Raw genomic sequence first — 19,328 nt, 5'->3', positions numbered from 1 at the left:
TCTGCAAAATATAATTTCAAGTATAACATGATTAAGTGCTGTATAGAAAGATTGAGCGAGGTGACAAGATAGAAAGTGTGGGTGGCTCTGCGATGCTATTTTCAGGTAGGGTGGTTGGGGACATTGTTTAGGAAGAGGCGACCTGACACGGGAAGGAGCCGCAGAGCTGGATAAGGAAGAGCACCCCCCAGGCAGGAAGAGCAGCAGGTGGAAAGGCCCTAGGGCCTCGTTCCCGCAAACATTATTTGAACATCTCCGCTAGCCCGGCTCTGCTCTGGGCCACGGGAACAGGAGGGTAGACAAGACTGACCACGCCCCTTGCCAACTCTGTCTCCAGGGTGGGTTGAGGGAGCCTGGAGAGCTTACAGAGGACAGGGACCAGTGTGTGTGCCGTTGTCATTGTCCCTGTCATGCCATTTAAGGGCACGGGCCTCTTTAAGGCTTCCCTGCCAAGGTTGTGGGCAGTTTTTGGGTTCACTTCCTACCTCCCCCGGGTGGTCAGAGCTGGCAGGGCCTTAGAGGTCATCCCCATCTTGGTGTCCTGAAGGGAGAGCTGAGGTCCAGAGCAGGGCAGGATCCTGGCCTAGGAGACCCATGAGCTCTGACCAAGGCCCCTGCTCTCTCCCGGGCCTCCGTCCGTGTCCCTCTCTGTCCACCAGGCCCCAGCCCACCTGCAGCAGCCCAGTCATAGCCTGACCATGACCGTCACTTACTCGAGCCAAGTGGCTAACGCCCGCTTAGGCTCCTTCTCCCGCCTGCTGCTGTGCTGGCGGGGCAGCATCTACAAGCTGCTCTACGGCGAGTTCCTCATCTTCCTGCTCAGCTACTACACCATCCGCTGTATTTATAGGTATGGGCCGAGGGGCCGAGGTGGGTCCTAGGAGGACTGCAGCTGGGGCTTGGTGCTCCTGGGGGACCTCCAAGCCATCCAGGGGACCCATGCACCAGAGACCTTTAAGGCTTAGCTGAGCTTGTGGCCCAGGCCTGGGGAGCTGTGGAGGAGAGAAAAGGAGGCAGAATGGGAGGAAGCACCTCAGACACCCATGCCTCCAACACAGGGCGGGTCCTGGAAGCCAGGTCGTACCCAGTCCCACTCAGCCAGCCTGTTTTCCTGGATTCCACACAGGCTCACAGGTCCAGACAGTACTTTTTTTTTTCTCTTCAGTAAAAGTGTTTATTTAAACAATAAAACGTAGGACAGATATAGCCCTGGCTGGTGTGGCTCAGTGGATTGGGCGCTGGCCTGTGAACCAAGGTGTTGCCAGTTCCATCCGCAGTCAGGGCACATGTCTGGGTTGCAGGCCAGGTCCCCGGTTGGGGGCGTGTGAGAGGCAACCACACATTAATGTTTCTTTTCCTCTTTCTCCCTCCCTTCCCCTCTCTGAAAATAAATAAATAAAATCTTTTTTAAAAAATAGGACAGATATAATCACCGAATATATAAGAAATATATGATAGCGTTTTAAATAGAAAAAGCACTAACGACTGAATTGATTGAAAATATCAAATACATGAAGTCTCGAGTTCATAGTGATAATACTAATCACAAAGCACATTGTTTTGCTTTGATTGTTACTAGGGCACTAGTATACTTTTTTTATTAGACTTTTTTTTAGAGCTGCTTTAGGTTCACAGCAGCATTCACAGCGAGGTGTCCTGGCCATCCGCCCCCCGCCCCGCGCCCCCCGCCGCCATTCACAGAGCCTCCCCATTATCAACATCCTGCCCCAGATTTAATGATACATTGTTACAATAGATGAGTCCACATGGACACACCATTATCACCGAAAGTCCACTTGACAGTTTACGTGAGGGCTCGCCCTTGGCATGGTACAGTCTATGGGTGTGGACACATGTATGACTTGTATCCACCATCCCTTACAGTGTTGTAAATAATGGTTTCACTGCACTAAAAATCCTCTGTGCTTGCTTACTCGATCCTCCCTATCGTGCGTTTCTTTAAAGACCAAACACCCTTTGTTTCAACCTCCTTAAAAAGAACAGCAACTGTCCTTTGGATCCTTTAAAAGAAGCCCCAGAAAATGGCAGGACTGGCAGGGCCCGCGGCGGAGGGGATACCTAAAGCTGACCGGACCTCCCTTCTATGCCTCACGGAAAATCTCCTGGGGCACCTCCTTGAGCCACGGAGCTCCGCTGCAGTCCAGGGCTACCAGACAAGGAGTGGGGCTCGGCTCAGGCAATCCGAGCTGGAAGGGCCAGTAAAAGGGACTGGGAGGCTGTGGGGCGGTAGAGAGGCAGCCACGCTTCTGCCCCGGGCCTCGCTGCACCCGGGGCGGTCTTGGCCATCTCCTCCCCGACCCCTTCCCCAGGATGGCCCTCACGGAGGAACAGCAGGTGATGTTTGAGAAGCTGACTCTGTATTGCGACAGCTACATCCAGCTTATCCCCATTTCCTTCGTGCTGGGTGAGCTCCCTCTTCGGGGTGTCCGGGTCCCCGTGGCTGCTAGGACGACGAGGAGCTAGCGCGGGGGTTGGGGGGTAGTCGGACGTGGAGGGCAGTGTCATGTCAATGCCTCTCTGGAGTTCAGGGAAACGGGGAGACTGCAACCAGAGGGGCTGACGTTAGACATTAGGAAGGACTCCTGCTGTGAGCACTCAAGACCTCAGTTTCTGAGGGCAGCGCTGACATCATGGTCCCTGGAGCCTCCGCGCAGGCGGGAAGTGGTGCTGGTGGTGGTGTGTGTGGGGGGCGCGGAGGGGGTTTGACAGATTTCTGGGATGGACGGGGGCGGGGTGCGGGAGAGGCAACTCGAGGCTCTTCGCCTCCATGACGGGCTCTGATGGCCTTCCCCTCCCGAGCGCCTTCCAGAAGGGACGGGGCTGGTCCGGCTATCGTTAGAAAGAAGGAGAAACAGAGGCGTCGCCCTCGCCAGGCTCTGCCCGCAGCCTGGGCCCTCGCCCCTCGCCCCCCGCCCTTTCTGCCCAGGCTTCTACGTGACGCTGGTCGTGACCCGCTGGTGGAACCAGTACGAGAACCTGCCGTGGCCCGACCGTCTCATGAACCTAGTGTCGGGCTGTGTGGAGGGCAAGGATGAGCAAGGCCGCCTGCTGCGGCGCACGCTCATGCGCTACGCCAACCTGGGCAGCGTGCTCATCCTGCGCAGCGTCAGCGCGGCGGTCTACAAGCGCTTCCCCAGTTCCCAGCACCTAGTGAAAGCAGGTGGGCGGGGCCGGAGCTGGGGGATGGGTGGAACCGGATGCCCCTGGGCTGGGGATTGGGTGGGAACCAGGAGCGGGGTGGGGTCGAGACCTGGGGGTCGGTGGGGGGGTCGAGTTAGGTGTCTGAAGGCGGGGCCAGGTCAGGAAACTACCCTGGGAGGGTAGGGGTTTGAGGTAGGCCTAAGGACCTTGAGGGATAAGGGAAGAGCAGGGGATCGTGGACCGGGGTGGAGGGCCTTTGGAAGTGGTGAGGAACCAGGATCTACCTCTCTCTGCCATCCCCCATCCTGTTCTCCTGTTCTCTGTGTTCCCAGGCCTGAACACCTGTGACCTCAGTCTCTGGCCTTCCCTGACCAGGTGCTGGTTAATAAAATAGACCGCGCCCCCCACCCCCAAACCCCCGGCCCCGGCTCACATTCTCAGCCCAGAACAGTACATAGTAGGCACTCAGTAATTATTGTTTGAAAGAAGGAGAATGGCAAAGGAGCTCCCGAAGTCCCTATGGGCTCAGCAGGGACTTGGGCCTGAATTCTGGGCCCCTGCAGATGTTGGCCCCCTGGCGAGCCACCCCTTCTGCGGGTCCCCCCACCCACTGCTTCTTCTGTCTACCCCGCAGGCTTCATGACCCCTGCGGAACACAAGCATTTAGAAAAGCTGAGCTTGCCGCACAACACGTTCTGGGTGCCCTGGGTATGGTTTGCCAACCTGTCGATGAAAGCTTGGATCGGAGGTCGAATCCGGGACCCTGTCCTTCTCCAGAGCCTGCTGACAGTGAGCGCACTGCACAGAGAGGGCTGCTGCAGAGCTGGGGGGTGGCGGGGGTGGGGGTGGGGGTTGTGCCTCCAGGTGGAACAAGGCTTCCCACAAAGAGAAGGCTTGAGTCCCTGAAGGTCTTCCCGGAGGCTGCCTTCGGACTGTAGGGCCTTTTCTGTCGTTATTCTACAAGGCAGTGGGGCCCCTCCCACAGTCCCCTCCCATCCCCTCCGGAAAGTGAGCCTCTGAGACCCTGCTCCTTTTTGATAGATGCAGAGGCTGAGGCACAGAGTGGTTAAGTGAGCTGCCTAAGACCACACATCTCGGGCTGGGCCATGAGCACCAGAACCTGGTACCTGGGGAAGAGCCCCTGAGAGCAGGTGCTGGTCAGAGCCCCAACCCTCCCTCCTGCCCCCTAGGAGATGAACACTTTGCGCACGCAGTGTGGACAACTGTATGCCTACGACTGGATCAGTGTCCCGCTGGTGTACACGCAGGTGAGGGCAAGGCTGGTGAAGCTGCCCCTTTGGGAAACCGAAGCGGGGCCCGGGGGGGGGTGGCTCCCAGGAAGCAGCCTGTGATGAGAAGGACCCACTCAGAGGCTGAGAAAGAGGCTCACCCTGGGAGTTGGGTCTGGACTCCGCAGGTCCTCTCTAGCACCCAGTTTGAAGAGTCCAGGCTCCTGCCAGGTCCAGCCTGGGGAGGCTGTTTGATTATCCCATTTTAAGGAGATCACAGAGACTCAAAATCACATGAATGTGAGTCAGAGCAAGGCCTTGTCCTCCAAGCCTCGGGAGCTTCCGAGCCCCAGGTCCCCACCCAGCCCGTTCCCACTGCCTCCTTTCCTGCCCAGGTGGTGACCGTGGCGGTGTACAGCTTTTTCCTGGCTTGCCTGATTGGGCGGCAGTTTCTGAACCCAGCGAAGGCCTACCCTGGCCATGAGCTGGACCTCGTTGTGCCTGTCTTCACATTCCTGCAGTTCTTCTTCTATGCTGGCTGGCTAAAGGTGAGCCTCCCAAGACAAGGCTGGGCTGTGGGCGTGGCCGGGGGCGTGGCCAGCCAGGAGAGGACAGTAGCGCACTGGTTCCTAACCTTGGCTCTCTAGTCTCTCCACCTTTTTACGGAGAAAGAAACTGAGACTCAAAAGGGAGTGGGACCTGCGGGAGGCCTTTGTCTGATGGCAACTGTTCACCCGGGGCCTGGAACACCGCAAGCATGAGAGACGTAGTAGGGAAAGCTCAGCTGTCAGACCTTTTGATGCCTCCTCAAGGGCATGACGTCCACTTGTTTGTCCAGAGCAAGGGGAATGCATGGAATAAGAGTGGCAGCGGCTGGTCATGCTGGTGAGACAACTTCTCACTGTCCCCAACCATGAGGTCCCAAATTTGTTCCCTCTGCTTAGTAAAACAAAAGCCCTGAGGTTAACTACCAGGGGTCCCTACCCTTTAGAAGACAGATAAATACCACCTCTCTTTATTCAAGTTGTCCTTGGTGGGGGCCTGGGGGTCTTTGTCCTCACCCCAGTGGCTTATCCCAGGATTCCTGCCCATCACATCCAGTGCTCTTTCTAACAGGAATTCTGAATAAGTGTTCTGTGCCTCTATCCATCCATCCATTTGCCACCCGCTCTGCTGCTCTTCCTTTATGTTTTGGTGGTGCTGCTGTCTCCCGCACTCTCGCTTCTGTCCATGTTTCACACTCCCACAGCTGTTCCCTCTCCCCCTCCCCCAGTTACCTACAGACCACACCAGACCACCCCGTTTTGCTGCTTGAAATTCTCTGGTGGTGCCCCGGTGGCTTGCAGGGTGTCCCCTGAACCTTAGTGCGCTGCACTTACCAGCACGGCAGGGCTTAGTCAGGAGACTTCAGAGGCCAGTGCCCGGGAATCTGCCCACCTGGCCTACCCTTTCATTCAGCACAGCCTCAGCATTAAGCCTGTTGTGTTAGAGAATAATGAATAAATCAATGTTTGAAAACAGGCGTGAGTAACTGAACGAATGCACAGAATTATGCCACTCCACGTAAGATGCAGTGAGGGGAGACCAAGGTGGTGGCTGGGCTGAGCTCAGCTCTGGGTTTTTTGGGGCGGGGGGAGGGGACTGGCTCGGAGGAGTCAGAGAGGCCCAGTGTCCTGAAGGGAAAGGCAACGTGTATGGGTGCTCATGTGTGTGAGTGGCTGGAGCCCTTAGGTGGTGGCTTTCGAGACAACGGTCAGGCAGGAGGGGCATTCTGGGAGAGGGTTAGGAGACAGAAGTGTCAGGAGCTGAGGTTTAAAGGTGGGAAGCAAGGCTGCAAGGAGTTCTCCCTGAGGGTTTCCAGAATGTTACCTACCCCTAAGGTGGCAGAGCAGCTCATCAACCCGTTTGGAGAAGATGATGATGACTTTGAGACCAACTGGATTGTCGACAGGAGCTTGCAGGTATGGGGGTGGGAGGGAGCCTATCCCATGGACCCTCCCCAGACAGGACCTAGGGAGGGAGATACCCAAACGGGACCCTGCAGTGCTGTAGAGGCCTGGCAGTGTATTGCCTCCTGTCCCACCCCCGTCAACCATTCACTCACAGGATTCTTACCCCAACTTTTGAGGCTTCAGGTAGACGTCAGTCTCTCCCTTTTGCAAGTAGGGAAACTGAGGCCCAGAAACACAGAAGTGGCCTCCCAAGGTCACCCGGCACGTTCATGGTCCTGCTTGGGCTAATCTTTCTGTGGGAATTCTGCTTCTGTCCTGGGCACCCAGGTGTCCCTGTTGGCTGTGGACGAGATGCACCAGGACCTGCCCCCAGTGGAGCAGGACATGTACTGGAATGACCCAGAACCACAACCCCCCTACACTGCTGCTTCTGTCCAGTCTCGCCGACCCTCCTTTTTTGGCTCCACCTTCAACATCAGGTGGGCAGTGCCAGGGAACCATGTGGTTGGGGAGAAAACCCCAAGTGCAAGGGTCTGCCTAGGAACTTAGAATAGCCTAGGAACTGAGTGCTTACTAAGTCCAGGGCACTATACTAAGCTCTTTATAGATATTAACTTTTTTTTTTTCCTTCCCAATGACCTTGGTTTGTCATCTCAAGTTTTCAGGTGATTAATCCCAAGTTCAGAGAGGTTAAGTAAGTTGCCCAGCCCACCATCACATAGCTAGCACATGTGGGCCAGGTATGTCTGGTTCACCGCCATGCCTTTCACTCCTACCTTGTACCGCTTCAGTGCCCCTGGGACCTTCAGTCTAAGCCCCCTGTGTCCAGAGGTGGAAACAGAGGCCCAGAGAGAGAAGGGACTTACTCAAGGGCAGTCAGTGATCAGTGATCAGTAGGGATGTCAAAGCCTGGTGCCTGACTCCGGTCCAGAACTGTTTTCTGATAAACCAGGGTAGTGGAACGGCAGTGGTGGGATGGCATGGCCATGAAAAGGGGGGAGGGGTGGCAGGCATGCTCAGCAGGAGGCTGGGTCATCACAGGTACCTTCTGGGTAGGCTTTGTCCCGCAGGGCCACAGTGGGCTGAAGAGCCGCCCCAGAGAGCACTCTCTTTCTAGGATGAGAGTGGAAAAGACTTGGGTGCATGTTGGGGTCCATACCATCACAGTTTTCTTCCACAGTATTGAGCTCTGTTCTCTTCTTGTTCTTTGAAGAACCAAATACCCTATTAAGCTGTACTTAGAGTTCCGTAGTTTGCGTGAACAAGGTTTGGAAAAGTGATCAAATGAAGTCTTGCTCAGGTCAGAAGCATTTCTGGAGGTTGCCTTTGAGTTCTACATGGTCTGAACTCCATCACCTGAAGGTTGGGGAGATGGAGGGGAATTAACAGAAACTACTCATGGATAGGCCATGCTTCCAAGGAACACACAATTTAGTGAGGGAGCCCCAACTCTGGACATACACTACAGGTACTGGATGCCTGGGAAAAGGACAGAACATAGAAGAGGGGTCACCATTGACCACCTGGGAGGTAGCCTCTAGCTAGGCCTGCAGCTGGGCCTTGAAGCATGGGGAGAATTTGGGCAAGGGCAAGGGCAGGCCCACTCCAGGGTAGGCAGGCTTTCTCTTGCAGAGCAAAGGCCTTGGGCTCCTAGGAAGCCAGACTTCTCTTTTTGGGGATCTGCTCCCCAGTTGGAGCCACAAATCCCTGGCTTGCCCAGACTCCCTCCTGGGCTTCATCTAACCACCCTTCCCTGAGGACCAGTAATTCAGATGGCCTGGAGTGAGGCAGGTGAAAGGGAAGACATGGGTGATGAAGAGGAAGCCCTTAAATGCCAGGCTAGGGAATTTGAGTGTTAACAAAGGCAAGAGGGAGCCACAGAACAACAGTTTGGTGAGCGAGACCAGGAGGGATTAATGAAGAGGTACAGGATGGATCAGGAGAGAGGTGGTAGGGGCATTGTGAGGATGTGTGTGTCCTTGACCTTGGGCCAGAGGGAGAGAAGAGAGGAGAAATAAGGTCTGGTTCAGTCCTTTGTTCCCTCTACTCAACCTGCAGTTTCCTGCTTCTTTCCAGTCTGCATAAGGAAGAGATGAAGTTCCAGCCACATCAGGAGGAGGAGGAGGAGGAGGAAGGTGCTCACAGTGGCATCATCAGCTGCTTTCTGGGGCTGCAGTCCCACGACCACCAGACCCCCAGGACAAGCTCAAAGACCAAACTACTATTGCCCAAGAAAGAAGTCCTTCTCCATGAGGGCCAGCCCGAGAACCTCAGGGGGGCCAGAAAGAGCTCTAGGGACCAGGAAGACAGCAAGGCCTGCAAGATGAAGAGGGAGGATGCCTTTAAGTCCGCTGCACTGGACGGGAGGTCAGGCTACCACAGTGCCCCACAGACACCTCTCAGCTCCATCCCTATGGTATTCCCACCAGGACAATCAGCAACCTCAAGTCTTCACAGAGTCTCAGGCATAGACAGCACTGTCAAAGACCAAAGCCTGCAGTCTCTGACTCCTGGGACCAAGAAGAGCTTTGACTCGCTCCCAGAGTTTGCTAGGGCCTCAGTGGAGCACCTGGAATTGTGTCACATTAAGAGGAAAACTGTCGAGTTTGACCTGACTGACATGTCAGAGGTCCCTGGAAGTCATCACAGAGAACTACCTACACAATCGACAAGCAACATACACACTACGCTCAAAGATCATCATGATCCCTATTGGGCCTTGGAAAACAGGTCTGTCTTCCATCCAAACCAGGATCACTGCACCCTCTCATTGGATACTTATCCGCTCTCCCCAGCTTCCCTTGCTGAGCCTACCCTTCTTCCATGATTTCCTTATGGTTCTGTCTGCCAGAGGATGCTGGACCTATGCCCAGCAGTGGCTTGGGCATATACTTGACCACCTAAGCAGGGGCCCTAAGGAAGTGATGGAGGCGTTTGTTCATTTCACCGGAGCCTGGCATCACCAGGGAGTCCCTGGGACCTAGGGGAAGATGAGGCTGCACTGACAGAAATGGTGCCAGAGGAAGGGCTACCAGGCCAGGCTTAGATGGGGGACGTTATCACTGGATCTGGCTCACTTTAAACAGCGTGGCAGACACAAAATCATGGGGCAGAACAAGGAGCTCTAGATCGTAGCCCCAAAATTCAACTCACTGCCCAGGCTTAGCTGGGAGAGTGTACGCACACTCCTCCAAGACCACTCATTCAGTGGCCCTGAAACCCTTGCAAAGAGTGCCACACCTTTGGGAACTGGCAGATGGTTAGAGTAAGAGCAGTCTGCTTTGGGGACCTCAGGACTCAAATGTTCTTCCTGTTTTCTTGGGGTCAACCCAAGCTGTCACAAAACCACCAGGTTATTTCTATTCAGCCAATTATACATGTACTGCACTGCACCCCCATCCCACCCTGAGGAAGGGACATTTCACTTCCTATTTCTAGATTCTCAAGCAGTTGCTTCTATGGTCAGAACAAACAGCTTGGACTGACAACCTGGAAGGGTTACCATCTGCTTGCTTCTAGAGCTAGACACAAATCACTATAGCTTGTTTGGGAGGATATTAATGGCTCTGTGATCTCCGGACAATAGTCATTGGTTCTTAGTGTTTAGCATCTCAGGCTTTGCTCTCCTACTGAAGCTAATTCGGTATTAAAATGAAGTTGTCCTCTATACTCATGTAAATTTTCTCCAATTTTCAACAGGGATGAAGCACATTCCTAGCCCGTTTCTCAAGGGGGAATGCTTCACCAGCCTGGTCCTTCCTGCGTGTACACCAGCGGGACACTCGATCCAGTCATAGCCACATAGCTGTCCACACTGAGACGTATGTTCCTGTGACAGCCTGAATTAGTGGCTAGCTCAATGGGTAATAACAATCATTAGTTTCAGGACTACTTAAACCTTTAAGTGCCTTTTGTATATACAAGTAATGAAAGCTAGAATAACTACCGGAAACATGTAATTGAGAATCAGGTGTCCTTAAGTCCTGCCTGAATTCAACACACCAAAGCCTTGGTATCTTTTCCAAACTTAGCAGTTTCGTGTAACTAAAGATTAATAAACTAAGAATTTTCATAAATATAAATTCTCTTAGGCATTTCATTTTGATTAGCATGCCAGCCCATCCCAAGAATTCGAAGACAACAGCTGGGTACCAAATTACTTTATTTGAAGGAATGGTACAAATGAAGGACATAAGTGGATGATTGGTACAAGTTATAGAAAAGGTAAAGGTAACTCGAACATGCACATACTGCTTTGGTGACCAGGGAAGTCACTCCCGTGGCTGTGGGGAGGCAGCCTAAGGCTTAGCTATCTTTACTGTCTCCCAGAGTGTGCTTGTCAAAGAGATACTCTGCCATGCCAGATGCAGGGGCTCCCAACCTGCGCAAGTTGGTTACATGGTCACCCAGTTCTTTGATGGATTTCACCTGCTCATCCAGGTAGTGAGTCTCAATGAAGTCACACAACTAGAAAAAAATGGAATGGGCAGAAAATTATTGGTCAACTTTCCCAGCCAACTAAAGAAAATGAGTTCCTCCCTTTACTCCCCGGTTGCCAATACTCACATGAGGGTCATTTTTTTCAGTAGCCAGTTTGTGCAAGTCCAGCAGTGACTGATTCACACTTTTTTCCAAGTGCAATGCACACTCCATTGCATTCAGACCATTCTCCCAGTCATCACGTTCCGGTTTCTGAAGGAAGAGAAGTTAGGTCAATGCATCTATAGTTTCTACCAATTAAACCTAATACATAACCTTTCGACAAAAGGAATGTCTAAGTTCCCCTTAATAAGTTTCCAATGTAACATCCTTGCCCATTACCATTTGCCTATTTTAGTTTAAGAGGATGGGCACAATAAGCATAAAAGCAGAAGTCTCATCATTTAAAAAGGGAAACTGCTAGTCACTGAGTGGTATCTGGCACCTGAGGACTGCTAAATTAATCCTGTAGCATAACAACTCTAGGATCTTTTGTTCACCTTGATATCCTGAAGAAAGATTCGGCCACCTCGTTGGTTCTGCAGCTTCATAAGTTTCTCAGCATGTTCCCTCTCCTCATGAGATTGATGAAGAAAGTACTTGGCAAAGTTCTTCAAAGCCACATCATCACGGTCAAAGTAGTAAGACTAGAAGTGGAACATGAACATGTTAGGGGCGGGCTGTGTTCCTGGACTGGTTTCTAGTCTCTAATACAAAGATGAAACCTGATACTTGAAATTTAGAGTTTACTACAAGGAACCTTTAGAATATCATAGGGATTGCCTCTAGTATGAAATGTCTTCAGGGCCTGTACACTGCAAAGTTTTGAGAGCCAGTGTCAAATTTCACTGGCCAGGGTGCTGGAGTATTTACCCCGCACTATTAGTGCCTTCTCTCCCTCCTCCTTGATAAACCCATGTCAAACATGAGCTTGCCAGCTTATAGGCAGACTGAGGATTTCTAAAATTAACCCACTAGGCAAGGTGACAACTGTGAGCGAGGCTAACGTAAATACTACCAGTAGAAAGCAAAAATTTGATTCCAGGTTTAGACACTTGCAGTATTCAGGAGATAGTGAAATAGAATGGCAGTCATAGAAATCCAGACCTGTTTTCAAATCCATCTAGAACATGTCTAGGATAATTTGCAGAACCATAAGATAACTCTTAGGATTTTGGAAAACATCCCACCAATCATAGGGAAAAATGCCTTGCCCAGTTAACTGTTGGCGGATTTTATCCAAGAACTCAGAGTTCAATGAGTGGGCTACAATTCTCAGACACAAAAAGGATAAAGAAGTAAGTACCCTGGCACTAGGACAGATAACTAAGACAACTTTGCGTCCACAGAAGGGGAGATGTCTAAAGATATGCTTCAATTCCAGTGAGGCTTAGAGATAAGCAGAGCAGAGGGGTGGAGACAGCTGCTTGGGAGTGGTCGGCCCACGGGAGATAAGGCACTTTGTACCAGCCCCCAAGGTTGCTATTCGACACCATTACCCAGCAGGCTCCGCCATGCCCAGGGGGATGGGAGCTGGACCTCTTCACCAAGCAAACAGAGGGCCTTAGGGGCACGTGACCCGACTCAGAAGAAGGGGTGCAACTGGAAAAATCCTCCTTTCTAACTGCAGAATTTTACAGTTTCTAAGTGTTGCAATCCCGGGATTTCCGGAAAACGGGCTCTCCTTAAATACAAAATGGTGCACAGAGGCGGCCCTTTCCTATGAGGAAGCCTTCCCAGGAGGCAGCCGGAAAGGGCAAAGTGCCCAGAATTTCTGCGCAAGTCTTGAGAGACTTCGAACAGTCTTCATTTTCCCAAAGGGCGCACACAGAGGGACAAGGAGGGCAGAATACCCCCGACCGGTAGCCACACCTTCACCCCACCCCCGAGAGGTGGCACCTGTCCCACGCCCCGCTACCCGGGGAGACGGCGTCAGGCCTCACCATGGACAGGTAGACGTAGGAAGCGTAGAGCTCCAGGTTGATCTGGCGGTTGATGGCGGCCTCCGAGTCCTGGTGGTAGTTCTGGCGCACCTGCGAGGTGGACGTGGTCATGATGGGCGGCTGAGGACAGGCGGCTTCGCGGAGCTGGATCGGTGGCGGGGACCTTTGGGCGGTCCGAGGGCGCTGTAAGAAGGTGGCAGAAGGATGGATCTGGGAAGCTGGCTGGGATGGGGATTGAGCGCCGGGTTCCGTTCAAGCACTGTTGAAGCAGGAAACCACGGCGACTCTCAGCGAAGACTGTGGCGCAGGATCCAGCCACCCGGCTTTTATAGCAGGAGTGGGCGTCAGACCTGCCCTGACCAATCACACCTCCCGCTCGCCAAGCTGAGCTGAGCCCCACCCCTTCCTGGGGGTGCGGGGCTCCGCCCCGCTGCGGGGGAGCGGGGGCGCGGGGGAGAGTAGGGGGAGAGGAGGGGAGGCTCACAGCCCTGGGAGGGGGGTGTGTGGCGGAGCCCTGGGGAGGTGATGGCGCTGCTCTGCACGAAGCGGTTGGGGGGGGGGGGGGAATGGGAGACCCAGCTCGATCCCGGACCGCAGTGGCGTCCTGGGCCTTTCAACCAGCAGGAAACCGTCCCGGGCCCCAGGGGCGTCAGGGCGGTTCTGAGGTCCCTAACGGCACTCCAGTGCTGTCGGCCTAGGGCCTGTTAATCCGAGCGGAGGAGCAGCAGTTACCACACCCCGACGTTGCAGACTGGTAAAGTGGAAAGAAACATGGGCCCTAGGAGGCCGAATGAGTCAGGGTGGGCTGGGAAAGAGCGAGGAGAAGTGGGGCCCACTGCCATCTCGGATCAGCCCGGCCGCCTTTTGCAGAGAACAAATATGGCTCCTGGGCACTGCAGTTTATGCAACAAAGGCCGGGCGGGCGATCTTCCCCGAGGGAGCCATGGGGGTGAGTGAGCCACCTGGCTTTCTGACAAAATTACTGGTGGTGCTTAAAACTCAGAGATCGGAGGTTAGAAGAAACAAAAGAGAAGCGACTCAGACCTGGAGCCGATACTGGGTGGCCATTTTGAAACGGCCTCTTTTATCAGGTGCGGCAGGCTCCCGGGACCCTGTGGGGCAGGTCCGCTGCGTGTGGCTTACGGCCGTGTCCCAAGCTGGGTGTGAGTTCCTGGGTGCCAGAACTGGAGCTAGGCCGGATCTCCTGTCCCCGAGTCTGCCGGCTTCGAGGTTCACTATTCTTAGGCAGGTCCTTCTACACAGAGGTGGGAGACACATCCAGGAACCCTCCCGCCATGCTCACAAACCTGAAACTGGAAGCTGCACTTCCAAACCTTAAAGAAAAAAAGGGAGAGGGGGATTTTATTCAAATATTAAAACAAGTTGCTGATCGGAATTGTGGCACTTGTTTCATTTCAAAATGTGCATATGTTACTTTCAGAAAAAATTTAGTGGAGAGAGAGAGCTACAGTAAAATAAGCAGAAAGATGCTGGGAGGACAGACGGGGGTGCCTTTCCCAGTCTGGAATAGTAGGTCAGGGAAGGCTTCCCTAAGACAAGTGACCCTGGGCTAAGTTTGGAGAAAAAGGCAAGGAAAGGTGAAGTGGAAAAAGGTGATGGGAGAGGGAATTCCAGGCAGAGAGAAGAGTGTATGCAAAGGTATAAAGGTGTGGAAACACGTGGCCTGTCCAAGGTACCTTAAGAAAGTGTATTGTCTGGGACAGTAGAGTCATGTTGGAGAATGCTGGAAGGGTAGTGTGCCATTAAAAAGGGGTTACATTTTATCCTGGAGGACATGGGGACACTATGGGATTTCTAGCCACTTTAGTGTTTTCAGAACGCTTACACTGAATCAACAGAAAAACTATTAGGATAAGAGTACAGCAAAGTCAACAGTTGGAAAGCTTTTCTATATAACAATAACCATCAGTTAGAAAATGTAGTGAAAGAAAAATCTTTCTATTGACAACAAAAGCTGAAAGTACCTAAGCATGAAGTTAACGAGAAATGTGTGATGAAAACTAAATGTTTACTGCTGGACAGGTAGGAAAACTTCCATCCATGACGAGACACTATGTTTCCAGATGGCCAACTCCAGTTTTGTAAAGACGTCAGTTCTCCTAAAATAAACCTATAAATTCAATGCAATTTCTGTAAAATTAAGTGGTTTTTGGAAACGACAAAATGAATCCAAAGTTCATTTGGAAGAGGAAGTGTGTAGAATAAATGATAAGCATTTGGGGGGGAAAAGGTTATAAGGGTAGATTTGCCTCCTTGGTACTAAAAAAAACAACAAAACCCCAAACTGTAAAGCACTGGGAGCAGTTGGTGCTGGCACAGGAAGAGATGATCACATCGGTGCGACGAACAGCCCTTACCCATATCAAATGGGAATTTGGTGGATGCTAAAGTAGCATTTCAAATTAGGGAAGAAAGTTGGTTCAACGAATTATGCTGAAACAATTGATTTTTCAATTATGCTGAAACAAGTCATGTGGAATAAAATGACTCATTGTATTTCAAAACATTTCAGGTGGATTAAAGATTCAAGCCTTAAAAAAAGCCTATAAAGTTACTAGAATATATAGAAGATGATTTTAGGATTTGGGGGTGAGGAGTAATCTGAGGCTGTCAAAAGCTATCAATGTGCAGTAGGGGTTTTGGCAACAATGAAAAGCTGTAAGACAAGAGATGCCATAATCAAAGTTAAAATTCAAATGACCAATTGAATTGATGGTATTTGTAGGTCCTATAAACAGTGAAAGGGAATAACCATAATATATATTCATGCGTGTAAGTCACACCTTTGAATGCCATTTTGATTGCCTTCCCTGCTACTATATACACTAAGCTGCTGGAGGGCCGGCGTTATTTCTGTCTTCATCCTGGGCTCCCAGCGTTTTGCAAGGTGCTTGTTACTTGGTGCTCAGTATTTGTTGAATGAACAGATGCATTCACGATTGAATGTGTTGGAGGGATCAAGGTCAGGCTGAAGGGCTGGGTACTTGTTGGGAGGCAACAGCCCTACTTCTCCTTGAGCAGAGGAGACAGAAAGCAGATCTGAGAGACACAGAGAAGACAGAACAGATGGGACAAGGTGGCTGATTGGATATCGTGGGGAGTGGAGGTGAGGGGTGGGGGTGGGCAAGAGAGCCCCAGCTTTCTTGCCTGGGCTGCAGCCGGCATTTGCTGAGACAGGGAGCGGGAGGAAATGTGGTTTGGGGGGGAAGGCCAACTAGGTTTTGGAATGGAGGTGCCACCTTTCAGAACGTCATGTGGACAGAACCAGCATGAAGTTGGATTCACGGGAATGAAGTGGGTTTGTGGCAGAAAGGAGGTTTCATGAATCAGTATTGGCTCCGTGCTTCGTTAAACACAGCGGCCGCTGAGAACTTCCCAGCAAAACTGAGGGACAGCTTGGGCTCTAGAAGGGCACTGGGGGACGTCAGATGGGAAGAGTGAAAGGAAAATCTTGGGCTGATGTGTGTGTGTGTCTGTGTCTGTTTGCTTAGGCCATTCCCCACCTTCTGGGAAACCGGGGTGTCAGAGCCGCCAACTCCATGCTTCTAGAGTCTTCTGAAGCAAAGGCCTAGTCTTTGGACCTTTGTTTACCATAATTCAGCCCGCTTCCCCTCCACCCCCAGCTCCTCGTGACTTTGAGGAGGCGGGGAGTTTGGCCCGCCTCCGCCTCCGGGGACACAGCCTCGGTGGGAGGAGCCACAGGCAAAAGAAGGAGAGTTTGGCTGATTGTTTCTGTAGGACACTCGTTCAGTGGGGACCTGTAGTCGAAACTGCTGTCCCACCATGACTCAGCACTGCTGGCCTGGAGGGGCTGGGCATGGGCTTCAAAAGTGCTTTGTCAAGGAGGGGCGGAAGGCTTGGCGGGCTGTGACTTAACTTTAGGGTGAGGGAGGGAAAGCACCTCCCATTTCCTCATGTGGCTGGCTGCCCAGGCTGGACCAGGGTTAAAGGGGTCTAGATCACCAGGCCAGGCCCCAGGCTGTGTTTCTGCTGGACGGAGTGCGTGTCACCTCCCTAGCTAGCTATTCCTCAGTGCCTTCTGGCTTCATGGGGAGTTTTTGGCAGATGTTGGGTCTCTCCTTTCTAAGGGTTGTTGTTGTGGGGTTACAATTTAGGGTTCCATCACTAGTAAAATCACAGCCACTCAGTCAAGGCTTAGCACGGACGTCTGTGTTTTCCAAATCACCGTGTTTTACAGATACAGAGGTGGGAGCCTCATAGAAGTCCAGGGCTTATCTGAGGCAGAAACACAAGCTAAAATGTAAGACTGGGTGCACAATGGAATATGGTATGGTCATCAAAAACAAATTTGTTGCTGGGATGTACATGTGAAACAATGTTACATGAAGAAGCAGAGCCCAGAAGTGGTTCATGTAAAGCTGATTATAATGAAGAAAAAAACACGGGGCTGGAAGTGTAGATGAGGATTGGGAGAGAATGGATTGAGTAACGTTTTCACGAAATAGCTGATGTTTCAAATGTCTGGGATTCCCCCTGAAGTTGAGTAGAGGGACGTGTGCCAGAAATAAGAGTTTCGGAATTTTGAAATTGAAAAAAAAAAATACTGAATGAAATTTAGGTACATTTCTGAATGATGCAACCACACTTCAGAGAATCTGTCCTTAAGCCATTTCTTGAAAAGCCAAGGAGCAATGTAGACTTAAAGTGTAGGTACCCAGGATCCCCCTTTTCCAGGAGGTTAAGGTCAAGAGCCTCAACCTGGGATGTTAGACTGTAATAGAGAGTGGGAGGCCTTGCCGCCTCTGTGGGAGCTCCCAGGGGACAGTCCAGCACCCACACCTCTGCCAAATACACACCCTGGGTCCTCACTGTTGTCGCCTTCTCTGCCTTCCCACTAGACCTTGAGTTCCATTTTAGGCTGTGTCCCAGAGCCCAGAACAGCCCGGGGCCCCTTCCGGTCTACAGCTTGCAGCCCTACAGCTGTCCTTGGGGGTGATCATGCTACCGTGCCCGTGTGCCTGGTGGAATATCTGGTGTCTACCTTCAGACTGTAGGTCCCTGGGGGTCAAGGAACTTGCCTTTGGTTCTCCTGCTGGGTCCTTCCAAGTGACCTCCTGGGTATTTGCCCACACTCTAGACACTTCAAACAGGTCACCTGGCCTTTCTGAACTTTGATCTCTATATTTATTTACAGTAGCTGGAGCCAGTCCTCCCCCATGTTAGCATGGGTGTCCCCCACCACTCTGGGTGTCCCCGTCACCGCAATTCACGTTGCATCCCATGAGCTACCCAGACACATGGCTTGAGCATGTCACACAACCCAGGCTCAGCCATGCTCACCCTGGCCAGACCAGGGGAGGCCCTGCTCAGCAAGGGTGGCTGGTGGGGAGCAATGGCCGGCAGCCTCAGAAAGAGGGTGACGCTTTCACTTTGTCAGGAGCTGGCAGCCGGGGGCTGGGAATGCTTCCTGGTGGAAATCCAGACTTGTGTCTGCCTCAGCCTTTCACAATGTGGACACTTACTTTGCCTACTCCTCCGGAGGCTGTGTCAGCAAGGGCAGTCCCTTGTCTGCTGGTGACAGGGGCATTGAGGGAGAAGCGTGAACATCAGGCTGCAGAGAGTTTTGGGGTGGGGACCCCAGCTTCCTTATGAGGAGTGAGGAGGTGGGGGACAAGGCAAAGGAGCTCATCTGGAATCCAAGAGGTCAGCAGCTGTGAGGTAGTGGGAAGGAGGAGTAAAGGGCGGCTTAGGCCTGGCCCAGCTTGGAGGCAACAGAAAGCAGCTGCAGCGAGCAGCCAAGTGACTTTTCTGCCACCAGTGAAGTCTGTTATGTGTAGTATGGGCAAGTCAATTTTTCTGGCTAGGCCACCAGATGGGGCCTAGTAGCAAGCGCAGGGGAGTCCTGAGTGTCCCATGAGGGAGTAAGGACCCCCAAGACCTCACCATTAGCCTGGGAGAGGCCCCGGTCAGCCTCCTCATCTCCAGCCTGCTCTGCCGCCTGCTTGCCACCCGTGCCCCGTCCCGCTGTAACTTGTCTCTGGTGTGCACTTCCCAGCCCTATGAAACACACAGGTGAGCCCTTAACTCTGCTTCACCCTCGCCAGGACTTAGGGACAGAAGTGTAACTTCTGTGTGGCCCAAGGCCCTGCCCACCTGCTGGCCACACTCCTCCAGGACTCTCTTTCCAGTCACTCCCTGTGGCCCAGCAACGGGTCCCCTCACACCTTGGGACTTGGCACAACTCGTCCCTCTGCTTCACTGCCCTCCCCTGACTTTCCTGCCTGAAAAATGACCCAGCTTTTAACACCCGGCTCACGTATCCTCAGTGAGGCTTCCCTTGCTCCCCCTGCAGAGCTGAGAATTTCTATCCTTGCGCCCTCCGGAGCTGCCAAGCTACATGGAACTGTGGTGACCTGTGACGCACCTGCTTCCCACACCGCAAGGTGGGGGTTCCTGTGCCCTATTCACCTTGGCAATGCCTCTCCCTTCCCCAGCTCAGTACCCAGCAGAGCGCCAGGGTCACGGACTGCCGAGAACCCTGTGTCAGATTTCATTTAAGGCCCAGCTGTTACCATTCCTGT

The 19,328-nt window shown here is 52.5% G+C and overlaps 2 protein-coding genes across 2 annotated transcripts; one reads left to right on the top strand and one right to left on the bottom strand.

Annotated features, from left to right (window-relative positions):
• Positions 1-698: 698 nt before the first annotated feature.
• BEST1 (bestrophin 1) lies at positions 699-10,061 on the top strand. The gene is made up of 10 exons (XM_054563783.1): positions 699-850; positions 2,331-2,425; positions 2,948-3,181; positions 3,797-3,951; positions 4,353-4,430; positions 4,787-4,939; positions 6,272-6,352; positions 6,671-6,822; positions 8,420-9,073; positions 10,043-10,061. The coding sequence occupies exons 1-10, from the start codon at positions 699-701 to the stop codon at positions 10,059-10,061; spliced, it is 1,773 nt and encodes a 590-aa protein (XP_054419758.1).
• Positions 10,062-10,488: 427 nt separating this feature from the next.
• FTH1 (ferritin heavy chain 1) lies at positions 10,489-13,071 on the bottom strand. The gene is made up of 4 exons (XM_054563793.1): positions 12,766-13,071; positions 11,323-11,469; positions 10,910-11,035; positions 10,489-10,810 (listed from the first exon to the last, which is right to left on the bottom strand). The coding sequence occupies exons 1-4, from the start codon at positions 12,874-12,876 to the stop codon at positions 10,649-10,651; spliced, it is 546 nt and encodes a 181-aa protein (XP_054419768.1). The 5' UTR covers positions 12,877-13,071; the 3' UTR covers positions 10,489-10,648.
• Between the last annotated feature and the right edge of the window lie 6,257 nt (positions 13,072-19,328).

Source organism: Pteronotus mesoamericanus, unplaced genomic scaffold (assembly GCF_021234165.1).
Source record: "Pteronotus mesoamericanus isolate MK-2021 breed Mesoamerican mustached bat unplaced genomic scaffold, CSHL_Meso_final scaffold_83, whole genome shotgun sequence".
NCBI classification, from domain to species: domain Eukaryota; kingdom Metazoa; phylum Chordata; class Mammalia; order Chiroptera; family Mormoopidae; genus Pteronotus; species Pteronotus mesoamericanus.
Note: the sequence above shows the minus strand (reverse complement) of the source record. Positions and strands in the feature narration are given on the sequence as shown.

Bases quoted from the DNA above. Each gene is read 5' to 3' on its own strand.
- BEST1 (XM_054563783.1), top strand. From the start codon at position 699: ATGACCGTCACTTACTCGAGCCAAGTGGCTAACGCCCGCTTAGGCTCC. The intron at 851-2,330 runs GTATGGGCCGAG...CCCCTTCCCCAG, and splicing joins ACCATCCGCTGTATTTATAG to GATGGCCCTCACGGAGGAAC. The intron at 6,823-8,419 runs GTGGGCAGTGCC...GCTTCTTTCCAG, and splicing joins GGCTCCACCTTCAACATCAG to TCTGCATAAGGAAGAGATGA.
- FTH1 (XM_054563793.1), bottom strand. From the start codon at position 12,876: ATGACCACGTCCACCTCGCAGGTGCGCCAGAACTACCACCAGGACTCG. The intron at 11,470-12,765 runs GTGAGGCCTGAC...TTCCACTTCTAG, and splicing joins CCTACGTCTACCTGTCCATG to TCTTACTACTTTGACCGTGA. The intron at 10,811-10,909 runs GTGAGTATTGGC...ATTTTTTTCTAG, and splicing joins CTGAAAAAAATGACCCTCAT to TTGTGTGACTTCATTGAGAC.